The following is a 24,925-nucleotide window of genomic DNA, read 5'->3' as shown; positions in this document are numbered from 1 at the left end:
TATGTTGGCAGGGGACAGGTTTATCTACTTGGCATTAGCTGCTAAAGGAAAATATAACTATAAAAACAGTTTGTGCTAATTCATCTCAAATGAATTTATCAGAATTAAATGGAAAAATTTGAGCATTAAAGTGTATGTCCAGCTCTGCAAAAGCCACACAGATAGAAATCAAAATACTTTGCTTAGCATAGGAGGAGGGTATTTCAGTCTATGTCCTTCTCGCAGATTTTCCATCACTTCCTGCTGAAACTAATGTTAGCAAGAGAGGAAGCTCTAATGTAGCCCTGGATGAACATTCTAATTAAGAGAAAAGATCTGATCACTTACCTTTCCGAAACCCCCCTCTCCAAGAAGGCGATGGAATCTGAAGCCATCCAATGTCATTGGGTTGACCTCCCCAGTGCTGGGGGACCTACGATCACATGTTGGTGAAGTCTCAATGTGGACTTCACATGTTGGTGGAGTGTCAGTATGGACTTCACATGTTGGTGGAGTCTCAATGTGTACTACACGTGTTGAAGTCTCCACGTGGACTACACGTGTTGGTGGAGTCTCCGCATGTACTACACGTGTTGGTGGAGTCTCCGCGTGGACTACACGTGTTGGTGGAGTCTCCGCGTGGACTACACGTGTTGGTGGAGTTTCCGCGTGGACTACACATGTTGGTGGAGTCTCCGCGTGGACTACACGTGTTGGTGGAGTTTCCGCGTGGACTACACGTGTTGGTGGAGTCTCCGCGTGGACTACACGTGTTGGTGGAGTCTCCGCGTGGACTACACATGTTGGTGGAGTCCCCGCGTGGACTACACATGTTGGTGGAGTCCCCGCGTGGACTACACATGTTGGTGGAGTCTCCGCGTGGACTACACATGTTGGTGGAGTCCCCGCGTGGACTACACATGTTGGTGGAGTCCCCGCGTGGACTACACATGTTGGTGGAATCTTCGCGTGGACTACACATGTTGGTGGAGTCTCCGCGTGGACTTCATGTTTGATCTCGCTCACTGGGGCAGGCCTGCTGTGTGAGCTGTGTCTGCTGTATACATCTGCAATAAGAAAAGGAAATCAGATATAGAACCTTCACCTACATTTGATAAATGTATCTTTGTAGAAAATCGAATTATAGACAGCAAAGTTCAAAACTCCAGTGCCAGGGACAATAAATCCTCCATGACAGGGATACAGGGACGACTCTTGGTTGTTTTAAAAATTCTGGTTGCCTGGCACTTATAATAACCCACTGGATATGATACTTACTACAAGTCAGTCAAAGTAGTTGGCAACAAGTATATTCAGTGGTGTGATGATAGACTTTAAAATGAGTGAGCTGATCACAAAGGAAGTTGTGAAGCTGCAACCGGAACTAGCTATATCACCTGCCTAGCTGCACATTGTTTCAGAGCTTGGTAAATCCAGGGCCGGTGCAAGGCCCTCACACCACCCACCCAATATGTGCTGGGCAGTGTTCTATAACAAGTGTGTTATAGAAGAGAGGTAGCAGTGATTGTATCACAGTGCCAGCATCCTGATAGACAAATGCAAAAAGAAGGATTCCCCTTGGGGTAGGACTTTAACGGCACTCAAATAGTAGTCAGGAAGTTATATAAAGATAATCCTACATTTATTAAGAAAATACAAAGATAAAAACATGTCAACCATAACTGATATCGCAAGTAGTCAAAATAGATGGCAAGGAGTTGAATCCTTCACGGGACGCGTTTTGGAGTCTACAAGAGATACTCATTCCTCAGGGGTACATGTCATTAGCAAATACTGTTGTATTACAAAAATCTATTGAATAACTTACAATTGCAACCATCAGATGCCTATAGCGCACTCCATAAGGCAACATCAAAAATAGCACAATGGCCACGGGAGACCGCTATCGCCCTTGAAGACCCAGTGTAGAAAAATATTCAGTATAAAGCCCAAAAATCAATAAAAGAGGGGCTCACTGCATGTGGGACATGAGAAAGGGACCAACTGAGGCCCATGAAAAAGATCCTACAATGAAAAAAAGAGAGATATGACAAAGATGTGGAGAGACACAGAAAATGTTCAAAGTATATTTTATACCTGTATTGCCTAGATGTATAAGGAGATGATAGGTTCATATGCATACCTGGGTATGTGCTCAGTGGCAGGTGTGGAAGACAGATGTCCTTCTTCTAATTATAGTATAAGGGAGACACTGCAGGGACAGAGTATGTGTATATATATATATATATATATATATATATATATTACTACTAACACTGTACCGCTCATGTAACAACCTACATCAGCGCTATATATGGTTCCGGCTCCACCAGTGGGATGATAAATGCATCACACGATATTCAGAGCATATAACCAAAAATAAGTAATATATAGTTCAATAAAGTTAAAACAACTGTTTCTCCATAATAGTTATCCCATAACATGGGGTATGTGGACAAAAAGTACAAGCAACCTCAAATCCAAATGTGCCATGGAGTCCACAGAAATGGATACCCCACGCATAGAGGTAGACAAAAATCTCAAAGATGAACCTCCAAACCAAAGGAAATCTGCCCAAAGCAAAGGCAAAAACAACCAGGCTTAGCATTATACCTTCAAAGCTGTAGAAATCTGACTTGTGTCTCTTCAACTGGTCTCATGTGAACAGGTTGTATTTCTTGTTAAAAATCATTGACCCTATTTAAATAGTGTCTAGGCATGCGTGGCATGGCGACGTGATGGTCCTCGTTTGTGCTGATGGCACCCAGTTGATGTTAATTGCTGGGCGCGTCGGCTCATATGCCTGGACACTATTTAAATTGGGTCAATGATTGCGAATAGGAAATGCAACCTGTTCACATGAGACCAGTTGAAGAGACACAAGTCAGACTTCTACAGCTTTGAAGGTATAATGCTAAGCCTGGTTGTTTTTGCCTTTGCTTTGGGCTAGATTTCCTTTGGTTTGGAGGTTCATCTTTGAGATGTTTGTCTACCTCTATGCGTGGGGTATCCATTTCTGTGGACTCCAGGGCACATTTGGATTTGATGTTGCTTGTACTTTTTGTCCACAGACATATTATTACATGTTATAGGATACCTATTAGGGAGGAACATTTGTTTTAACTTTATTGAACTATATATTACTTATTTTTGGTTATATGCTCTGAATATCGTGTGATCCATTTATCATCACACTGGTGGAAGCCGGAACCATATATAGCACTGATGCTGATGTAGTTTGTTGCACCTGCGGTACAGTGTTAGTAGTAATGTAAACATATATATATTCTGTCCCTTCAGTGTCTCCCTTATACTATAATTAGAAGACGGACATCTGTCTTCCACTCCTGCCCCTGAGCACATACCCAGGTATGCATATGAACCTATGATCTCCTTATACAACTAGGCAATACAGGTATACAATATACTTTGCACATACTCTGTCTCTCCACATCTTTGTCATATCTCTCTCTTGTTTTTTCATTGTAGGATCTTTTTCATGGGCCTCAGTTGGTTCCTTTTTCATGTCCCACATGTAGTAAGTCCCTCTTTTGATGATTTTTAGGCTTTATATTGCATATTGTTCTACACTGGGTCTCCAAGGGTGATGACGGTCTCCCGTGGCTGCTGCGCTATTTTTGATGTTGCTTTTAATCTTATGGATTGTCGCTATAGGTATCTTATGGTTGCAATTGTAAGTTGTATTCAATAGATCTTTGTAATACCACAGTATTTGCTATTGACAGGTATAGACATTTGATTGTTTGTACTCGCATTATAGAGTCTTTATATTCTGTGTACCCCTGAGGAAGGCGTATCTCTTGTAGAATCTGAAACGTGTTCGGTGAAGGATTCAACTCATTGCCATCTATTTCGAACTACTTGCGATATCCGTTATGGTTGATATGTACACTCCATGATTCATGTTTTTATCTTTGTATTTTAATATCTTTTATATCTTAATAAATATATGATTATCTTTACATAACTTTCTAACTACCATTTGAGTCCTACCCCAAGGGGAATCCTTCTCTTTTTGTGTGTCATATGTCATCCCTGAGATCAGACAGGAGATGGGTCTTCCACTATTGGGTCTTACACCAGCCTGACACTGTGTTGATATATTAGAAAAATAGTGTAGAGGGTAGAGTGTGGCATCAATAATTCTGCCAACATCCTAAATATCAATGGGACAAAATAAACTGTGCACAGATCCATTTGTTCTGTTGATATGTTTGTTTTTGGCAGGGAGAAAAAAGAGAAAAGACTAATATAGTAGGAATATATATGTATTGATTGCATATCACTGGTTTATAGATATTCATACTGTCCCTTTTATTGATCTATATTAAATTGGTATTTAACCCAAAAGAAAACCTATTGCAGCTTACCAATTCTTATGCCGCGTACACACGATCAAACAAGCGGGTGGAAAAGTCCGGCAAACTGAAGTCCGCCAAACAATCCCCCCGTGTGTAGCCTCCGGCATACTTTTTTGACCCGAAAGTACGGCAGACTTAGAAAGTAGTTTTACACTCCAATCTTCCCGCCGGACTCGCATTTCGGCGGACAATCCGGCCGTGTGTGTGCCAGTCCGCCGTACTTTTGAAATGAATGGCCTTTTCCCGCCCGGAGAAAAGTCCGCTCATTTCGAGCGGGTCTCCAGTTAGGTGGGGCCCACGAAGGATACGTCGCTGGCCCCGCCGCGTGGTATGGACTTAAAGGGGAACCCCAACGCCGAAAAAAATCAGCGTGGGGGCCCCCTCAGGTCCACATCAGACCCTTGTCCGAGCACGCTACCCGGCCGGCCAGGAAAGGGGGGGGGACGAGCGAGCCGTACCAAGCCCCCCCACCCCAAAGCACCTTCTCCCCATGTTGATGAGGACAAGGGCCTCTTCCCGACAACCCTGGCCGTTGGTTGTCGGGGTCTGCGGGCTTATCGGAATACCAGCCACAGAAGACCGGGCTACCGCCTATAAAAGAGCTAGAAGAAGGCGCGGGGGCCCGCCAGAAGAACCGAACAGGGGGACAAGACCCCCGAAGTCGGAAGAAGTGGCCGGCGGCGAGAAAGAAAGCTGGGCTCCTCCGCTAGCAAAAGAGCTCCAAGAAGATAGCGGAGGAGTCCGGCGAGAAGACCCCCGAAGACGGAAGACCCCCGGAGCTGTGCAATAAACTATTTTATCTTGTGTGTTGTGTTTTTTTTTTGTACTTTATTTTACAGGTGAATGGGTAGGGGTACATTGTACCCCATACTCATTAACATAGGGTGGGGGGCCGGTATCCGGGGCCCCCTTATTAAAGGGGGCTCCCGGATTCCCATAAGCCCCCCGCCCGCAGACCCCGACAACCAACGACCAGGGTTGTCGGGAAGAGGCCCTTGTCCTCATCAACATGGGGACAAGGTGCTTTGGGGTGGGGGTGCTGCGCGGCTCCCCCTTCCCCAAGGCACCCCCCATGTTGAGGGCACGTGGCCTGGTACGGCTCAGGAGGGGGGGCGCTCGCTTGTCCCCCCTTTCCTGGCCGGCCGGGTAGCGTGCTCGGACAAGGGTCTGATGTGGACCTGGGGGGACCCCCACACCGATTTTTTTCGGCGTTGGGGTTCCCCTTTAAGTCCATACCAGGCGGCGGGGCCAGCGACGCATCCTTCGCTGGCCCCGCCTACCTGGAGACACGCTCGAAATGAGCGGACTTTCCTCCGCGTGTGTGGGCGAGTCCGTTCATTTCAAAAGTAGGGCGGACAGTACGGCGGACTTGGCACTTTTTCAGCAGACTAATACGGCGTACTGTGTGTGGGCAAGTAGCCCGTTCGGAAAGACCGACGGACAGTCTGGCGGGAAGTTCGCCAGACTAAGTACGTCGGACAGACGGCTACGTGTGTACGCGGCTTTAGATGTTCTAGCTGCATTAGTTTTCTTTTTTAGGCTGTCATTCCTTATGTTTATCTGGTGATGCTGCCAGTAAGTTTATTGAATTTCAATAGAATAAGCTGTGCTGCAAATGTATTCGTAAGAGCAGAATTTTTCTGCCAGAAGTTCTCAGGGGTTCCACAACAGATCAACATTGTGGCAGATGTATATCCGCTAAATATTGTTTTCAATGCGCACTTATAGTGAGTACTATCAGCTTGCATTGATACCCGATGCCTCCTGTGAACTCAAAGGGTGGCGCTGGGAGGAGAGAGCAGGCATATGTTGCTGATACAGATGGCGTGTATAGAATGCTGTGCATGGAATGGGATGCCGTGTATGGGGTAGGATACTGTATATGGTGTGAGATGCTGTGTATGGAGGGATATGCAGAGTGTGGGGTGGGATGCTGTGCATGTGCAAATGTGTAATAAAGTTGCAGGACAGCTTATTCCATTGATGCTGTGTATGGAGGGATATGCTGTGTATGGGGTGGGATGTTATGTTCACTGATAGTACTGAAACAAAATTGGATGTATATGCATCTGCCACAAAGTTGATTTTCTGCAGAACCCTGGATGAGAAACCCTGATTTAATGATATTTCTACAAATATTGTTGATATATCTACATGATCACATCCAAAGTTCCCTGAGCTGTAGATTTGAGTTCCACAAGATCTCATACTTTTTGCAAATGGTTCCTCCAAGAAACCCTGAGTTAAAGGGATAAGATAAACCATTTACCACTGGCAGGGGTGCTTACAATGATCAGCTTTTATTAGTTGGAATTTGGCTTCCATTTGTTAGTATATCTAAATCTGCTAGTAATTCTAACACTCCCCTCCTTCCAGACTCGCAATGCTGCTGTCTGCTGTGCCCCCTGTGCTCCTTCATCCAGAGTGTAGGCACTCTAATACAATGGGTGTGTCACTGGCCAGAATACCAGGTGATAACAGAGGGGATAAAGCCTAGCCTGTAGTAATGGGCATGCAAAGCTTGTTAAAATAAGAAAAGGTTGGTTGGCAGAGGGGTGGGGGTGAGCGGAGGGGTTCCCTGTACACAATGGTTAATTTATGATACCCAACACCAGGAATTGGGTATAATTATCAGCTCCATATTGTATACAGACTGTCAGGGGTGATGATATAGAAATTATGCAGGACACAAATCTCCACCTGACCGCCCCCCCCCCCCCCTCTGATTCTGATCGTTGTGGATCTGTGGAAGAGGCTTTCATTGTTAGAAATGAACAGACATCATTCTACAGTTCAAGGAGACCAGAGAGCTGCTAACAGTCCTAATCATTTCCCAATGAAAAGGGATCTGTAGGGATCAGACTGCAGGGTTGTGTTTTGTAAGATCTACCATATGCTTCTCTTAATTAAAAACAATAATCTGCAGATTGGTGTTTACAAGACACAACCCAGCAATTCTAATGTGGACCAGGCTTGTCTCCTTCCCATTCACTATGTGATTTACTCCCCACACTGCTTGTTCCAATGTATGTCTATCCAGGACCATGTGTGCCAGTCACTGTGCCCTGTTCATGGCCATCCCTATACATATGTTCATATGGGAATGTCACCTGTCATCAATGGGGAAAAGTAGAAAATGAATCTAGCAATATTCTCAATACTCACCAGTCCAGTCTGTCTTCTGGTGTGGACCACACGCTTTACAGCTGACACAAAAGCATCCAGCGGCGGCTCTAAAGCAGCCACGGAGAAAAACTTGAGCCCTCTTCATTCTTGAAGGCTTCTTGATTGGGGTATCTGCAGGCTGTTCAATGATACCTCCTTCCATAGGTGGTCTTCCAGTGGTCTGTTTATCTTTGGTGTTATTGTGATAAACAGCTTTTTTACACTGAAAAAATCTCATTCTGAAGAATTCAAGCACGCTTGAAGGGTTCAAGAATGAAATTACAATACAATTGTATTAAAATGAAATCGCTAGTATTAAATCGCTAGGATAAAATCGCAAGCAAAATATCGCCAGAGAAAACAAAACAGGTCTGCTCTGTTCAGTAAACACTCTAGGACTGGCAGAATCCTACTGAGCTCGCTCTTATATATAGGGGCAGCTGGCACTCAGCCAAGAGTAACTGACGTTCTATTTTTAGATCTCTGGCACTCAGCCAAGAATAACTGCCGTTTTTTTAAAGGGACCTTTCATCTGGTGTGTTAGCATTGTGAATTCAGCCTCTAGGCTCAGTATACAGATCTCACATACAAAATTATTTTTTTTATTATTAAAGTGACCGTTATTTTGATTGATATTTAAAACTTACAATCCCATGGCTTAAATAAAGATCTTTATTCCTATGTTAGCACTGTGAAATGAGTCCTATCACTTTATACAAAGCTTTGCTACAGGTCAGATATTTTCATTTCTATCCTGCTTTTATTTTATCATTATTTTCTTTAACCACTTGACCTCTGGAAGATTTACCCCCCCCCCCCCCCTCATGCATGACCAGTCCATTTTTTACTATATGGCACTGCGTTATTTTAACTGTCATGCAACGCTGTAACCAAATAAAATTTCCATAAATAGAGCATTCTTTTGGTGATATTTTACAACCACTGTGTTTTATTTTTTGTGCTATAAACAATAGAGACCAACAATTCTGAAAAAATATATATAAAAAAAAAAAAAAAAAAAAAATCAAATTTCTTCATAAATTTAGGCCCTGCTATGTTTTTGGTAAAAAAAATAATAATTAAGTAACGTATATTGATTCGTTTACTTGAAAGTTATAGCATATGAAAAAAAAATAATATATATATATATATATATATATATATATATATATATATATATATATATATATATATATATATATATATAGAAAGGCCAGTATGGTGGTCTGAAATTATGGGTGGAGCCCGGTGGTATATATAATCAGCCGTTCGCCCATCTTCCTCGTCGGTTCCGGTGCGCGATACCTGATACGTCAGATATCAAGGGCCGACTATCCAGACCAGACGCAGTGAGCCTGTTCGTCAGTTCCCGCGTTATTCGTCTCCAATTTTTTGACAAACCGTCTCGTCCATCAGCGTCCGTAGGTTTCGCCGTCGGAGTGTCGTCGTACCCATCGAATTTGTCGCTACGCCTCGGGCCGGCTGTCGCAGGTAGGGCTTCGGCACCCTCTTTTCATTATGTTTTCGATGTACCGTCATCATGCTTGTACTCACGAGCCGCTCGGTTCTTTCATATCGAATGTTTTCGGTGGCCTCGTACGCATGTCACTGTATTCTACTTTCGATGTAGTCGTTATCATCGTTCGACACGTTCGATTACGCCACGTCAGGCGATTCATTCGCAGGTACGGCATTCGAAACCGTTCGACTGCCCGAGCATTTCTATTGGTAGCGGTCGAATCGTTCGACTCACAGCCGACTGCTTGTTACGACAAGGCAAACAGTCCGCACGTTTCGCTTGGTCTGCTCCAGTTCGAATATGTCTCTTCATTCACGCAATTATGTTATGTGTCTCATTTCATCTCGTTTCAATCATTTCAGTCCCAGTCATTTCTACTGTTTCAAATCATTTCTGTAACTAGTCGCGCTCCGGCGCGAATCCTGTCGCACCTCCGGTGCACCGATTCGCTTTGAAGTGCCCCAGGGTTCGGCCTCATTTCTGTACATGCTCCAGAGACTGAATCACTCGCAGGTTCACACACGGTCCCTGATTCTTGTCTTTGTCATGGCATACCATTTCTGTCACTTATTACGCTCCAATTCGAATCCTGTCGCATTCCTCTATGCACCGATTCGTCCTGGTGCGCCCAGCTGCTACGCCTCATTTCGGTACATGCTCCAGAGACGGATTCTTTGGTAAACCTACAGTTCAGTCGTTGAATCCTGTCTCCGTCATGGGACATCATTTCTGTCACTTATTACACTCCAATTCGAATCCTGTCGCATATTATTTATGCACCGATTCGTTCTGGTGTGCCCAGCTGCTACGCCTCATTTCAGTACATGCGCCAGAGACGGATTCTTTGTTGCTACCATCAGTCCAGTCGTTGATTCCTGTCTCTGTCATGGGATATCATTTCTGTCACTTATTACTCTCCGATTCGAATCTTGTTGCATTTATTGGATGCACCGATTCGTCCCGGTGTGCCCAGCTGCTACGCCTCATTTCAGTACATGCTCCAAAGACAGGATTCATCTGTTAGGTGCATGGGCTCGTCTTCTGATTCCAGTCTTTGTCATGGGTTTCATTTCATTTCACCTATCACGTTCCGGTACGAATAATTCACATTCATGGACCAATTCGTCCCGGCGTGCCCCAGGAATGGCCTCATTTCAGTACATGCTCCAGTTTCCGTTTCGTGCTCGGTCGCAAGTTTGTGGCATGGCGATTCGGATCTCTGTCATGGCAGATTTACTCATATCACGGTCACGTATCGCTTCCCGCTTCTAGTCCAGTTGATTCTTCAATGTTGGATTCTTATCGGGGGGCCCTTGCTCGTCAACCTCATTTCGCGATAAAAAAAAAAAAAAAGAGGAAAAAAAAGAAAAAAAAGAAAAAAGTATTCGAAAAAAAAATATATATATATAATAAAAGGGGGTAGGGGGGAAGAGAAGAGAAAAAATTTCATCTGTTTCTTTCATTTGTGTCATTTTCATCTCATGTCTGAAGTCTCACCTCCACTGTTAGCTAGCCTTCGTTAGGTGGGAGTCTCAAACAAAAACTTCACCTTCATCTCCTCAGGTCAGTCAAGTTCAGTAGGTCCAGCCTGCACCTGGTCGGACGGTGCCTCCTTAGGTAAGCATAATCATCTAGTGGGAAAACGCCCTTCAGCAAAGCATCCTTCTTTAAAACAGGTATTTCTTTAGGAGTCTCCAACCAGTTATAATCCATGTCACCCCTTGTAGGTCCGTATTAGGAGAAAACCCGGATCAGAGGGCTTGTAGCCTCATCAGACCCACGTTCTGCCACCATGTCCCAGGCTGACATCGAGGACCTCACGGCTCCATTGTCTCCATCCGTTTCAGAAAATGGCAGCCAAAGGGCCTTCAGAGCATGGACCATTCCCAGGCTGACAGCCGAGCTGAGACGCAGGGGTGTGCCCTTTCCAGCAACAGCCAGAAAGGCAGAGCTTTTCCGGCTCCTGTTTCCTCCCCCCGCGGTGGTGGAGGCTTCTGCTCAGCAGGCCTCATTGGGCTCCATCGCCTCCTCTATCTCGCAGCTCCACTCCCTGGTGTCGTCCCTCACAACCTCGATGTCAGATCTGCAGGGCCGAGTGGCCCTCCTCGAGACCCACCCCTCTGTTTCTCCGCCAATACCAGCATCCCAGCCAGTTGTTAGTCCTCCCGCAGGTATCTCCGGAGGTGCACCAATAGTGTACCCGTCTCATTTGGTGTCAGCAAACATCAGGAAGGACATCTTAGAGGGCAAAGACGTCAATTTGGCTTCTCTTCTGATCTCGATTCACGAGCTGGCAGAGAATAAGGCGTATACTTGGGGGGACGTATCAGTGGTCCTCAAAGCCAAGGATCCCAGACTAGACAGGAAACTCTCTATCACCGAGTTTACCTTGGCCTTCGGCATGATGAGGGACATCATTTGCTCAGCCTCCCCTGGCAGGAGGGAGGAGCTGGATCGGTACCTCCATGTGGTAGTTGACCTGGGGTACAAGTACGGCGGGTTTTCATTCTATGACTACCACCGCTCCTTCTCCGCTAAAGCAGCCGCCAGGCTCTCCCAGTTCCAGACCCCTACGGACTGGAGCACCATGGACACCGAACTGTTCTGCCGCCACTTCGCGGGGCTACGGTCCCCTCTGTGTGCAATCTGCCAGTCAGCAACACATACTGCGGCCTGGTGCGCTACCTCAGTGGCAGCCCCGCCCTTCGACGGTCCATCTACCTCGGGTACCGCTCAGGGCCTGCAAGCACCAGCTCGCCCGCCACAGACCGATAAGCTAGGGCGCCCAGTTAAGACCATGGGCGGTGCTCCGATCTGCAACAACTACAACAGTGGGTCGTGTAATTTCAGTCAGTGTAGGCTGCTCCATGTGTGCACCCAGTGTCATAGAGCTCACCCCCGGCTCATGTGTGAGATCAAGCAGCTCAAAAGGTCTTGACTAAGCCGGCTCAATGTTTCATGGCTTAGTGTCTACCTTTCCAGTCACCCTACCCCCTCACTGTCCGCCTTCCTCGTCCAGGGCTTCACGGAAGGTTTTCACACTGGACTTATCTCTCTCCCTCACTTCACGCACGAATGCCAGAACCTACGGTCAGCAGCCACGGATGAACAAGCCATCGACCAACTGCTGCAATCTGAGCTAGATCAGGACTTTGTCATCGGCCCTTTTGTACAGCCCCCTTTCAACACCTGGCGAGTCAGCCCTATTGGGCTTGTCAAGGGCAAGTTCTCTAATAAACTCAGATTGGTTTATGATTTGTCAGCGCCTCATTCCTCTACGGTTCCCAGCCTCAATTCTCTTATTCCCTCTGAGGAGTTCTCCCTTAAATATGCATCGGTAGACATGGCCATCCAGGCCATTCTTAAAACAGGCACAGGTACCTGGCTTTCCAAGGCCGACATCTCAAACGCTTTTAAACTTCTTCCCATCCATCCGTCCCTCTGGTGCTGGCATGGAATCAAGTGGAGGCAGCGGTACTACTTTGCCACTAAACTCACGTTCGGGTCCAAGAGTAGTCCTTGGCTCTTCGACACCTTCGCGCAGGCTCTTGCTTGGATCTTGTTACACGTAGCTCAGTGTCAGGAAGTCATTCATTATCTGGATGACTTCCTGCTGATAGAGCCACCCGGCTCTCCTCCACGAGATCTGGGTAAGTTGAGGGTAGTCTTCAATAATCTTAATGTCCCCATCGCCGAGCACAAGGTGGAGGGTCCGTCGCAGGCTATCACCTTCCTCGGGGTCAGCCTAGACACTAACACTATGCAGGCCAGCCTTCCCCCGGATAAACTGACCCGCATCAGGACGGTCCTGAGGGACTTCACTCATGCCAGGACTTGTACCAAGAGACAACTTCAGTCCCTTCTTGGTATGCTTAATTTCGCTATGCGCATCATCCCCCAGGGGCGCTCGTTCGTGTCACGCCTGTTAGCCTTATTATCCCACTCTCAGGACCCGGAGCAAGTACTCAGCCTGGATTCCCCGGCTATGGCAGACCTAGCCATGTGGGAGGAATTCCTATCTTCTTGGAACGGAGTGTCCCTGTTCGTCCCCTCCGTGTCCGCCCTTTCACCTCGGGTGGTGACCGACGCGGCGGCCTCCACGGGCTTTGCAGCAATCTTTGGCAACCTCTGGCTCGCAGCCCCCTGGCCTCCACAGATACTGGCTATTCCTGGCTTCACTGAGACGTCCTCCCTGTTTGAGCTTTATCCCATTGTAGCCGCTGCACACACCTGGGGCCGCAGCTGGTCGGGCCAGACGGTGGTCTTTTCTACAGATAACCTGGCCACTGCGGAGATTGTTAATAAAGGCAGGTCCAGGTCTCTACAGATTATGTCCTTCCTGCGGCGACTGACCCAGCTCTCATTATTGTTTCAGTTCAACCTTCATTGTTCCTTTGTTCCCGGCAAATTTAATCAGGTGGCGGATGCCCTCTCCCGCTTTAACTTTGTTTCATTTTTTGATCAGGTGCCCGGAGCCGGACCAACATCAGCAGCTATCCCGGACTGGTCTCAACTGATCTTGGATTAGCCCCACACTTGTCAGCAGCGACTCAACTCATTGATCACTCCCTCTCAGACAATACCCGCAAGGCCTATCAGTCGGCCTGGAGGGCCTTTAGTCGCTTCGCATCATCTCACAATACAGAGTCCTCCCGGGTCAAACAAGTCCTTGCCTTCCTTTCCTACTGCCATTCAGACTTGGCATTGTCCTTCAACACAATCCGGTTGTACTTGGCTGGGGTACAACACTTCACGTCCCTCCAGGACCCTACCAAGCCCTCCTTATTTACCTTTCACGCCGTCCGGGCTCTCATGCGCGGCATTCAGAAGCGTCGGCCGGTTTCCAGCATCAAACGGCTGCCTATCACAGGCGAAGTGTTCAGGGACATGTCAGATATTCTGGCCTCTTCACCTTTCGGTCTCCATGTCAGTGTCGTCCTGCAAGCAGCCATACATCTGGCCTTCTACGGCTTCTTGCGGCCAGGCGAGTTTACCTGCAGTAGCCCCTCGGCACGTATGCTGTGCAAGCACCATCTAGTCAGGTTCGAGGACCATTTCATCTTACACTTAGCGGTTTCCAAGACACAGCAGCTTGGCCCAGGTACGGACATACACTTCTATAAGACCTACAACCGCTGGTGTCCGGTTACTGTCCTCACCCGCTTGTTGACCCTTTTGGCCGATCAACCAGGGACTGGCCCACTTCTACCCTTTCACTCAAAACCTCTCAACGCAGCCCAGTTCATGGAGCATGTCAGGATACTCCTGGGCATCCTTCACCTCAATCCTGCGCACTACTCAGGACATTCATTTCGCATCGGGGCAGCTTCAACGGCCTCCAGCCAAGGGGTCCCGGTCCATGTTATCAAAAAGTTGGGTAGATGGAAGTCCTCCTGTTTTGCCCGTTACGTACCCAATCCGCAGATTGAGATGGCCCAGGCCTTTGTCAAACTTACCCAGTAACAGTCTTGGTTCAATAAAATGCATCCCCTACCTGAGTGTTTTTGCCCCCTTATTTTGGTATACCGTACGTTAGACCAGGGCACACTTTCAGGTCCATTTCAAGTAAGCGAGTGTATGTTATCCTTGTCTTTCATCCTTATCCGTATCGGTCAGAGGGCTCTACACCATAAATAGAAAGGCCAGTATGGTGGCCTGAAATTATGGGTGGAGCCCGGTGGTATATATAATCAGCCGTTCGCCCATCTTCCTCGTCGGTTCCGGTGCGCGATACCCGCCCACCCGTCCCCTTTATCAGGCCTTTACTCTAGCACACTCCTCATATGAGTACTCATTTCACCCATTTCATATTCATTTCATTTTAAGGTATGCCCCCTTATTTTGGTATACCGTACGTTAGACCAGGGCACACTTTCAGGTCCATTTCAAGTAAGCGAGTGTATGTTATCCTTGTCTTTCATCCTTATCCGTATCGGTCAGAGGGCTCTACACCATAAATATATATATATATATATATATATATATATATATATATATATATATTTATTTATGGATTTTTTTTTTAATACCTAGTAATGACGGTGATGAGCAACTTATAGAACTGATATTGGGGGTAACAATCGGTTACTGACACTTTTGATACTTTGTGGGAACCAATGACACTAATATAGTGATCAGTGCTAAAAATATACACTGTGTCACTGTACTAATGACTGGCTGGGAAGGGGTTAAACATCTAGGGCGATCAAAGGGTTAACTGTGTGCCTAGCCAGTGTTAGTGTACTGTATGTGCTGCTTTTACCAGGGAAAGAGATGGATTTTAGTTCCTGCTTTGCAGGAAAACAAAATCCATTGCTCACCCCCTGTCAGAACAGAGATCGGCCTTGTTTACATAGGCAGAGCTCCATTCTGAGTCTCTGTGCGATGATTGGCAGGTATTGGCAGACATCAAGTGATTGGGACCCACAGATCGGCTTTTGCTGTGAATAATCATAGCAGAAGTAGCCCGCTGGCAACACGCACATAGTGGAAGTGCAGGATTGCATATATAACATATATATATATTTATGGTCCAGAGCCCTCAGACCGATACGGATAAGGATGACAAACAAGGTTAACATAACTCGCTTACTTGAAATGGACCTGAAAGTGTGCCCTGGTCTAACGTACGGTATGCCAAAATAAGGGGGCATACCTTAAAATGAAATGAATATGAAATGGGTGAAATGAGTACTCACCTGAGGAGTATGCTTAGAGAAATGCCCTGATAAAGGGGATGGGTGGGCGGGTATCGCGCACCGGAACCGACAAGGAAGACGGGCGGACGGCTGGTTATATATTCCACCGGGCTCCTCCCATAATTTCAGGCCACCATACTGGCCTTTCTATTTATGGTCCAGAGCCCTCAGACCGATACGGATAAGGATGACAAACAAGGTTAACATAACTCGCTTACTTGAAATGGACCTGAAAGTGTGCCCTGGTCTAACGTACGGTATGCCAAAATAAGGGGGCAAAACATCCAGGTAGGGGCTGCACTTTATTGAGTCAAGACTGTCACTGGGTGAGTTTGACAAAGGCCTGGGCCATCTCTATTTGCAGATTGGGTATGTAACGGGCAAAACAGGAGGACTTCCATCTACCCAATTTCTTGATAACATGGACCGGGACCCCTTGGCGGGAGGCAGTAGAAGCTGCTTCGATACGGAATGAATGTCCGGAGTAGTGAGCAGGATTGAGGTGAAGGATGCCCAGGAGTATCCTGACATGCTCCATGAACTGGGCTGCGTTGAGAGGTTTCGTGTGCAAAGGCAGAAGCGGGCCAGTTCCTGGTTGGTTGGCCAAAAGGGTCAACAAGCGGATGAGAACAGTGACCGGGCACCAGCGGTTGTTGGTTTTATAGAAGTGTATGTCCATACCCGAGCCAAGCTGCTGCGTCTTGGAGACTGCTAAGTGTAAGATGAAATGGTCTTCGTATCGGACCAGGTGGTGCTTGTACAGCATGCGTGCTGTGAGGCTACTACAAGTAAACTGGCTTGGCCGTAAGAAGCCGTAGAAGGCCAGGTGTATGGCTGCTTGTAAATGCCACTCATGTGGAGACCGAAAGGTGAAGTGGCCAGGATATCTGACATAGTTCTAGAACGTCTCCTGTGAAAGGCGGTGGTTTGGTGCCGGCCATCGGCTGGCGCTTCTGGACACTGCGCATAACAGCCCGAACGGTGTGGTAAGAAAATAAGGAGGGTACGGTAGGGTCCTGGAGGGACGTGAAATGTTGTACACCGGTCAGGTATAGCCGGATCGTATTAACGGATAACACCAACTGCGAGTGGCAGTAGGAAATGAAGGCTACGACTCGCTTGACACGGGACGTCACTGTGCTGTGATACGTGATGAAGCGGTTAAAGGCCCTCCAGGCTGACTGATAGGCCTTGAGGGTATTGCGGGAAAGGGAGTGATCGATAAGTTGGGTAGCCGCTAGGAGGTGAGGGGCTAATCCAGGGTTAGTTGAGACCAGTCCGGGATAGCTGCTGATGTTGGTCCGGCTCCGGGTACCTGATCGGAAAAGAGGCCAGGTTACAGCGGGAGAGGGCGTCCGCTGCCTGATTGAACTTACCGTGGATAAAGGAACAATGGATGTTGAACTGAAACAACAACAAGAGCTGGACCAGTTGACGTAGGAAGGACATAATCAACAGAGAGGACGCCTTGGCGCAGCCAGGAATTGCCAGTAACTGGGGAGGCCAGGGAGCTGCGAGCCGGAGGTGGCCAAAAAACAGCCGCAAGCCCGTGGAGGCCGCTGCGTCGGTCATCACCTGGGGCGAAAGGGAAGACACGGAGGGAATGAACAGGGAGACGCCATTCCCAGACGATAGGAATTCCTCCCGCATAGCAAGGACTGCTATTGCCGCGGGATCCAGGCTGAGGACTTGCTCTGGATCCTGTGAGAGGGACAGTAAAACCAATAGGCGTGACACAAGGCGCGACCCTGAGGGACGATGCGCATAGCGAACTCAACATGCCGTGTAGGGACTGTAGGTGTCTTTTGGACGACTAGACTGGAGAATATGCGAGGATATAATATGCCCCTAAAGATGGGAGTTGTGATGGCGAGCGTTTGCCGTTGGCTATGGGCTGATGCCTCTGGATGCCCCGAGGTGGGGATCTTGCTGTATGGGCCGTAATGACAGATGGCTCTCCGTGCACTGTAAGGATAAGAAATGCTGAACGCTGGCTAGAAATAGCCTGGGCGTGCTACAGGAAGAAGCCAGTTGCGTGTGACAACACGATCCTGGTGCGGGACGGAAGCTGAACTCAACTGTCCTAAGGAAGAGACAGATAGACAGACAACAGTGAGTGGTTTGTAAGAAAGCCACGGGAGACGAGTGGCCAATTAAGTGCTGCTGAAAATGACGTGTAGCCAGTTTGTGTGCCACTGAGAACGTGCTTGCCAACGAATGATTGCAAGAAGTTATGCTAAGTCACGAGCCTTGGCGTGACTAAAAGTTGTGTTTAAATATGTGCTTGCGACAATTGCCCGGGAGTTTGTCACTGGAGATGTATACGTAGTGACTGTGAGCAATTCGTGTTACCGCATGTGCACTGCGAAGACTACAGGAGTTGTGCTTGAATGCATGTTTGGATGCGTGCTTGCGATGATTGCAAGATGTTACCCGGGATGCGTGCTTGCCACGACTGCAAGATGTTATGCTAGGATGCGTGCCTGCAACTAATGCAAGGAGTTGTGCCAGGACTCGTGCCTGCAACGACTGCAAGGAATTATGGTAGGCTTCATGGGTAGCCAGGCCGGAAAAGACAGAAGTCCATCAGGTCCAACCAAATCAAAATAAATAAGGTATCACACAACCCGACACACCCAATTCTACGCCCGCAGCTGATCCAGAGGAAGGCAAAAAACCCCCAACAGAGCATAGGCCAATTTGCTACAGCCGGGGAAAAAATTCCTTCCTGACCCCTCGAGAGGCAATCGGATTTTTCCCTGGATCAACTATACCTATAAATATAAGTACCCCGTAATACAACGTACATTTAGGAAGGTATCCAGGTTTTCCCTAAAGCAATCTATTGAGCAAGCCAGAAGTGCCTGCCAGCAATGATTGCAACAAGTTGTGCCTGGACACCTGCTTGCAACGATTGCAAGAGGTCTATGCTCAAATGCGTGCTTGCCATGATTGCAAGAGAACTATGCTCGAATGCGTGCTTGTAATGAGTGCAAGAGGTCTATGCTCGAATGCGTGCTTGCAATGATCGCCAGAGGTCTATGCTCGAATGCGTGCATGCAATGATTGCAAGAGGTCTATGCTTGAATGCATGCTTGTAATGAGTGTAAGAGGTCTATGCTCGAATGCGTGCTTGTAATGATCGCGAGAGGTCTATGCTCGAATGCATGCTTGCAGCGATTGCAAGAGGTCTATGCCCGAATGCGTGCTTGTAATGAATGCAAAAGGTCTATGCTCGAATGCGTGCTTGCAATGATTGCAAGAGGTCTATGCTTGAATGCGTGCTTGCAACGATTGCAAGAGGTCTATGCTCGAATGCGTGCTAGTAATAAGTGCAAGAGGTCTATGCTCGAATGCGTGCTTGTAATGATCGCGAGAAGTCTATGTCTGGATGCGTGCTTGCAACGATTGCCAGAAGTCTACGCTTGGATGTGTGTTTGCAACGATTGCAAGAAGTCTACGCTTGTATGTGGAGAAAACAGCGAGACACTCCTAAACGAAGCTGTGTTTTCCCTTTTGAAGGCAATCTATAATGAAATGAGGCTGAGGAGCAAGGCCCCCGGCAGGCATCCAAACATTGAAGAATCAACTGGACCCAAGCCGGGAAGCGGTATGTGACAGTGAAATGAGAGAACCTGCCATGACAGAGATCCGGATCGCCATGCCACAACTTGCGACCGAGCACGAAACGGATTCTGGAGCATGTACTGAAATGAGGCCATTCCTGGGGCACGCCGAGACGAATTTGGTACACAGATGTGACTATTCGTACCGGAACGTGATAGGTGAAATGAAATGAAAAACCCATGACAAAGACAAGAATCAGAGGACGAGCCCTTGAACCAAACAGATGAATCCTGTCTTTGGAGCATGTACTGAAATGAGGCGTAGCAGCTGGGCACACCAGAACGAATCGGTGCATAAGGAATGCGACAGGATTCGAATTGGAGCGTAATAAGTGACAGAAATGATATGCCATGACAGAGACAAGATTCAACGACTGGACTGATGGTTACAACAAAGAATCCGTCTCTGGAGCATGTACTGAAATGAGGCGTAGCAGCTGGGCACACCAGAACGAATCGGTGCATAAAAGAATGCGACAGGATTCGAATTGGAGTGTAATAAGTGACAGAAATGATATCCCATGACAGAGACCGGATTCAACGACTGGACTGCAGGTTACGGAAAAGAATCCGTCTCTGGAGCATGTACCGAAATGAGGCGTAGCAGCTGGGCACACCAGGACGAATCGGTGCATAGAAGAATGCGACAAGATTCGAATTGGAGCGTAATAAGTGACAGAAATGGTATGCCATGACAAAGACAAGAATCAGGGACCGTGCGTGAACCTGCGAGTGACTCAGTCTCTGGAGCATGTACAGAAATGAGGCCGAACCCTGGGGCACTTCAAAGCGAATCGGTGCACCAGAGGTGCGACAGGATTCGCGCCGGAGCGCGGCTAGTGACAGAAATGATTTGAAACGGTAGAAATGAGTGGGACTGAAATGACTTGAATGAGATGAAATAAGATACATAACACAACTGCATGAATGATGAGATATATTCGAACTGGAGCAGATACCAACCGATATGTGCGGACTGCTTGCTTTGTCGTAACAAGCAGTCGGCTGTGAGTCGAACGATTCGACCGATACTAAATAGAAATGCTCGGGGAGTCGAACGGTTTCGAATGTCGTACCTGCGAATGAATCGCCTGACGTGGCGTGATCGACCGAAGGTGATAACGACTACATCGAAAGTAGAAACAGTGACATGAATACGAGAGCCACAGTAAAACATCCGAGCGGTTCGTGAGTTCAGGGAATGTTGAAGGGACATCGTAATACATGAACCGAAAAGGGGGTGCCGAAGCCCTACCTGCGACAGGCGGCCCGACGTGTAACGACAAATTCGATGGGTAAGACGACACTCCGACGGCGAAACCCACGGACGCTGATGAACGGGAAGACGGTCAAGACGGAGACGAACAACGCGAATGGGCTCACTGCGTCTGGTCTAGGATAGTCGGCCCTTGATATCTGACGTATCAGGTATCGCGCACCGGAACCGACGAGGAAGACGGGCGGACGGCTGGTTATATATTCCACCGGGCTCCTCCCATAATTTCAGGCCACCATACTGGCCTTTCTATATATATATATATATGTATATAAAATATACACAGTACATGATCCAGCTCAGAGCTGCCACCCTGTAGCAGTAAAACCGCTATAGGGCGGTCAGCAAGTGGTTAATATTTTTTATCTTTTTTTTTTACTCCTATTTACTTTCTTTCTGATCTTTCATTATTTATTAACCACTTCAGCCCTGGAAGGATTTACCCCCTTCCTGACCAGAGCACATTTTGTGATTCAGCACTGCGTCACTTTTGTACCCAAACAAAATGGACATCCTTTTTTTTTTCCCTTAAGTAGAGCTTTATTTAGTGGTATTTGATCACCTCTTTTTTTTTTTTTTTCCTCAGTTCAGGCCGATACGTATTCTTCTACATATTTTTGGTTAAAAAAACTGCAATAAGCGTTTATTGATTGGTTTATGCAAAAGTTATAGCGTCTACAAAATAGGGGATAGATTTATGGCATTTTTATTTTAATTTTTTTACTAGTAATGGCGGCAATCAGCGATTTTTATCGTGACTGCGATATTATGGCAGACACATCGGACAATTTTGACACATTTTTGGGACCATTAGCATTAATACAGCGATCAATGCAATATAAATGCATTGATTACTGTAAAAATGTCACTGGCAGTGAAGGGGTTAACCACTAGGGGGCAAGGAGGGGTTAAGTGTGTCCTGAGGGAGTGTTTCTAACTGTCTGGGGGATGGGCTAGCAGTGACACTACACTGATGCTGCTCCTGATGACAGGGAGCAGAAGATCATTGTCCTGTCACTAGGTAGAACAGGCAGATGCTGTTTTTACACCGAGCTTGCGGCATGCACGCGCACGGCAGGAAATTCAAAGTAATGTACGGGTACGTTACTTTGCCCAGCCATGCCATTCTGCCGACGTATATATACAGGCATCGGTCGGCAAACGGTTAAGCAGTCTCAAACCCCACCTCCTAACATCAGTCTGATTTCTTTTTTTAACTCTGTGTGCAGTCTAAACCTAAAACAAGCGTACAATAATTACCAACAGTGCCTGTAATATGACACTATTAAAGTTGCAGACAGGAGAAGCTGATAATGACCAATTGGACATCTGATCTGTAATTAGATCTGTTGGGCGATGTGTACTAAGCCACCACCTTTAGGGCCGGTTCACACAGCGGGCGATGCGAGGCGACACGACTCGCCTCGCCTCGCTCCCGCAAGTCGCCCCCATTCTGTACAATGGAACCGTTCTGAGAGGAGCGACTCGAGACGCTCCGACTCAGAAAAAAGGTTCCTGTACTACTTCTGGGCGACTTCGGGGGCGACTTGCATTGACTTCTATACAGAAGTCATCTGCAAGTCGCCGCTGAGGTCGCCGCAGGTCGCGGCGAGGCAAGTCAGAGACGCCTCGCCGCGCCTGCAGTGTGAACCGGCCCTTAATGACTTGGGGTGTAAAATGCTAGTATGTTTTTAAATATTTTGAAGAACTTGTGCACCTGACACTTTCACCCCCTTTCTGCCCAGTCCAATTTCCAGCTTCGGTCATGCAAAGCTGTACCCAAGCAAAAAGTTTATCTTTTTTTTTTTAATTGACAGAGCTTTCTTTTGGTGGTAGTTATTCACTAGTAAGGCTGAGCTCAGGCCTGTTGGCATACTCCACATGCAGAGCCCGCCAGGAAGTCGGCACTAATCACAGGCAGTGAGACATTGCCCCAATGCGCAGCTGCAGAGATCGGGCAATGTCTCACTGCCTGTGATTAGCGATGTGCCGACTTCCTGGCGGGCTCTGCACGTGGAGTATGCATGACTAGTGTAGATAAGATGCACCTCCTCGTTTTTTCCCCACTGCGGCCCCACCGTTACACCCCCCAACCTGTCTCCCGCTTCTTATCTATAGAAAATGAGACCACACATTTTATGGGGTATAACTGGCCACAGCAGCCTTTTATTTATAAATATATAAATATATATAAAATATATATCAAAATATCAACATATAACCATTTAAACCATTTTAACCTCGATAAACCTCAATATATAACTCTGAAACCTCCTCAGTTTTCTGACCCCGGTGGCTTGTATGGCACTTTCCCAACACCATCTCACTTTGTTACACTGCGGGCAAGCTAACCGTACTAGGCCTCCGGCCGTGATAGCATCAGCCCGGAGACAACTCCCTACCCGCAGTGTCCAATATCCCATAATCAGCTAACCCGCGTTAGCTGTAACCCAGGGAGCCCATGTCCCTAATGGGCCCCCCAACACTTCCATTTCCTGGGTCAGTTACCACCATACAAGCCACCACCACCGTCACCAGCTACCAAGGGGGACCCCCTCACCCTTGGGAGCCCCGCCACACTCTCAGAGCCCGCTGTATCCCCTCCTGCAAGCCCAGGGCCCAAAGATCCATCCCAACATCTGAGAGATGTACCCCATCTCGCAACAGATACAGCCCAACATCCCTTTCCAATTCCCGATGCCGAACCACCAAACCCCCATTCCTGAGAACAAACTGGCCCACCCTCTTGTTCACCTTAATTCTGGTTTTATTCAGGCTCGCTACGGACCGGGCCAACCGCCAACATGTCCTGGCCACAATGTCGGACCATACGATTAGCATTCCGGGGAAAAGGGTGCTCAAACGCAAGAAATCCAACTTAACGTCACGAATGAGCTCCCTGGCCGGCCGGCCCCCCAGATCGTTGCCCCCCACGTGGAGCACCAGCACGTCAGGCGGCCTATCCAAGCGCGCCACGTGCAGCACCTCCGGTAACACCCTGCCCCACAGCATGCCCGGCCTCCCAATCCACCGCACACAGGCCTCCTCCCGAGGAACCCCCAACTGCCTGCCATTCTGCCGCATGTCTGCCCTTCTGGCCCCCCGGAACACATAAGAGTGCCCCAATATCCACACGAGGCCTATCTGGAATCCATCTGCAACAACATAGAAAAACCATAGATCACAGCAGGCTTGAAGAAAACACACAGACACCAACACAACATACACCCCACCGAAAACCTCCCCCCCCACATTCGGCCACGGGCCCTAGTCCACCGCCAGCTCCGGCCGAACGTAAGACCGGAAGCGAAGCGACCCCCAACGCCCTATCCTCCGGACCGCTGCCTCGTACAACCCGCACCGAGCGGCTTCCGTAGCCGCCCCAATACGGAAGGAGTGCGAGGCAAACTGCGAGCTATCCAAGCCGGCAGCCGTCAAGCATTTGCGAAAAACTGCCACAAATTGGAATCTTGACAGCAAAGACCCATCCGCGTGAACCAGCAGCGTCCCGTCCCCACCTGGCCGAACACCCAAAAACTCCCCCACCGCCTGCACGGGGCACAATGGCGACCCCTCCAGCCGATATAGGCACACGCGCACACCTCTACCCACCTGATCCGTCTTAGACCGCCGTAACAAAATCTCCACCCTATCACCCAACATGCGCACATCCTGCGCCAAAATCCCCCCAGGGAGCCCCCTCGACGGACTCACCAATTCGCTAACCCTGAACGCGCCGAAAAAGGCCAGCGCAAAAGCCGCCCGAAACAACGACGCCTCAAACCCAGAGGAGCAAATCGACCCCAGCCTACCCACCAAATCCAGTAAGTTGCCGAACGTCACCGGCCTCCTGGTATCCCTACGTTTTCGCGCACGACGATAGCCTTTCATCGCCTGCCGAATGCAAAAGCCCTTGGTAAAATCCGCATATCCATGCAACTTAAACCAGAAGGCCAGCCCCGCCAGCTTCCGATCCATGGCGGAGACCGACACGCCCCGTTCCAGACCCCGGGCCACAAAATAGAGAACCAACATCTGCATCTCATCAGCAGCCGCCACCCCGCCGACCTGGCCAACAAACTCCCGCCACTCACACCACACCTTACCGTAGGCCCGCCAAGTGGTGGCGCTTACCGACCGCTCGATCCACCCAGCGAGGACTCCCAGACCATCGACCACATCCAGCTGGGGCAGGGGACACCCTCCCTTTCGGCCGCCGGCGCCAACTCTCGAAACCTGACCCACTGGAAACGAGACAAGGCGTCAGCCAATGTATTCTC

The 24,925-nt window shown here is 48.2% G+C and overlaps 1 protein-coding gene across 1 annotated transcript; it reads left to right on the top strand.

Moving 5' to 3' along the window:
• Positions 1-2,470: 2,470 nt before the first annotated feature.
• LOC143929808 (uncharacterized) lies at positions 2,471-23,483 on the top strand. The gene is made up of 5 exons (XM_077453784.1): positions 2,471-2,564; positions 3,469-3,488; positions 3,545-3,673; positions 12,128-13,006; positions 23,421-23,483. The coding sequence occupies exons 1-5, from the start codon at positions 2,471-2,473 to the stop codon at positions 23,481-23,483; spliced, it is 1,185 nt and encodes a 394-aa protein (XP_077309910.1).
• Positions 23,484-24,925: the final 1,442 nt, after the last annotated feature.

Source organism: Lithobates pipiens, unplaced genomic scaffold, assembly GCF_037356315.1.
Source record: "Lithobates pipiens isolate NorthernLeopardFrog02 unplaced genomic scaffold, aLitPip1_a1.2 Scaffold_25, whole genome shotgun sequence".
NCBI lineage: Eukaryota > Metazoa > Chordata > Amphibia > Anura > Ranidae > Lithobates > Lithobates pipiens.
This window is presented reverse-complemented; position numbering and strand designations above follow the sequence as displayed.

Excerpts from the sequence above, each read along its gene's own strand:
- LOC143929808 (XM_077453784.1), top strand. The coding sequence starts at position 2,471 with ATGGAGTCCACAGAAATGGATACCCCACGCATAGAGGTAGACAAAAAT. Across the intron at positions 2,565-3,468 it reads GAAATCTGCCCAAAGCAAAG|GATCTTTTTCATGGGCCTCA; the intron begins GCAAAAACAACC and ends TTTTCATTGTAG. Across the intron at positions 3,674-12,127 it reads GGTATCTTATGGTTGCAATT|AACCTACGGTCAGCAGCCAC; the intron begins GTAAGTTGTATT and ends CACGAATGCCAG.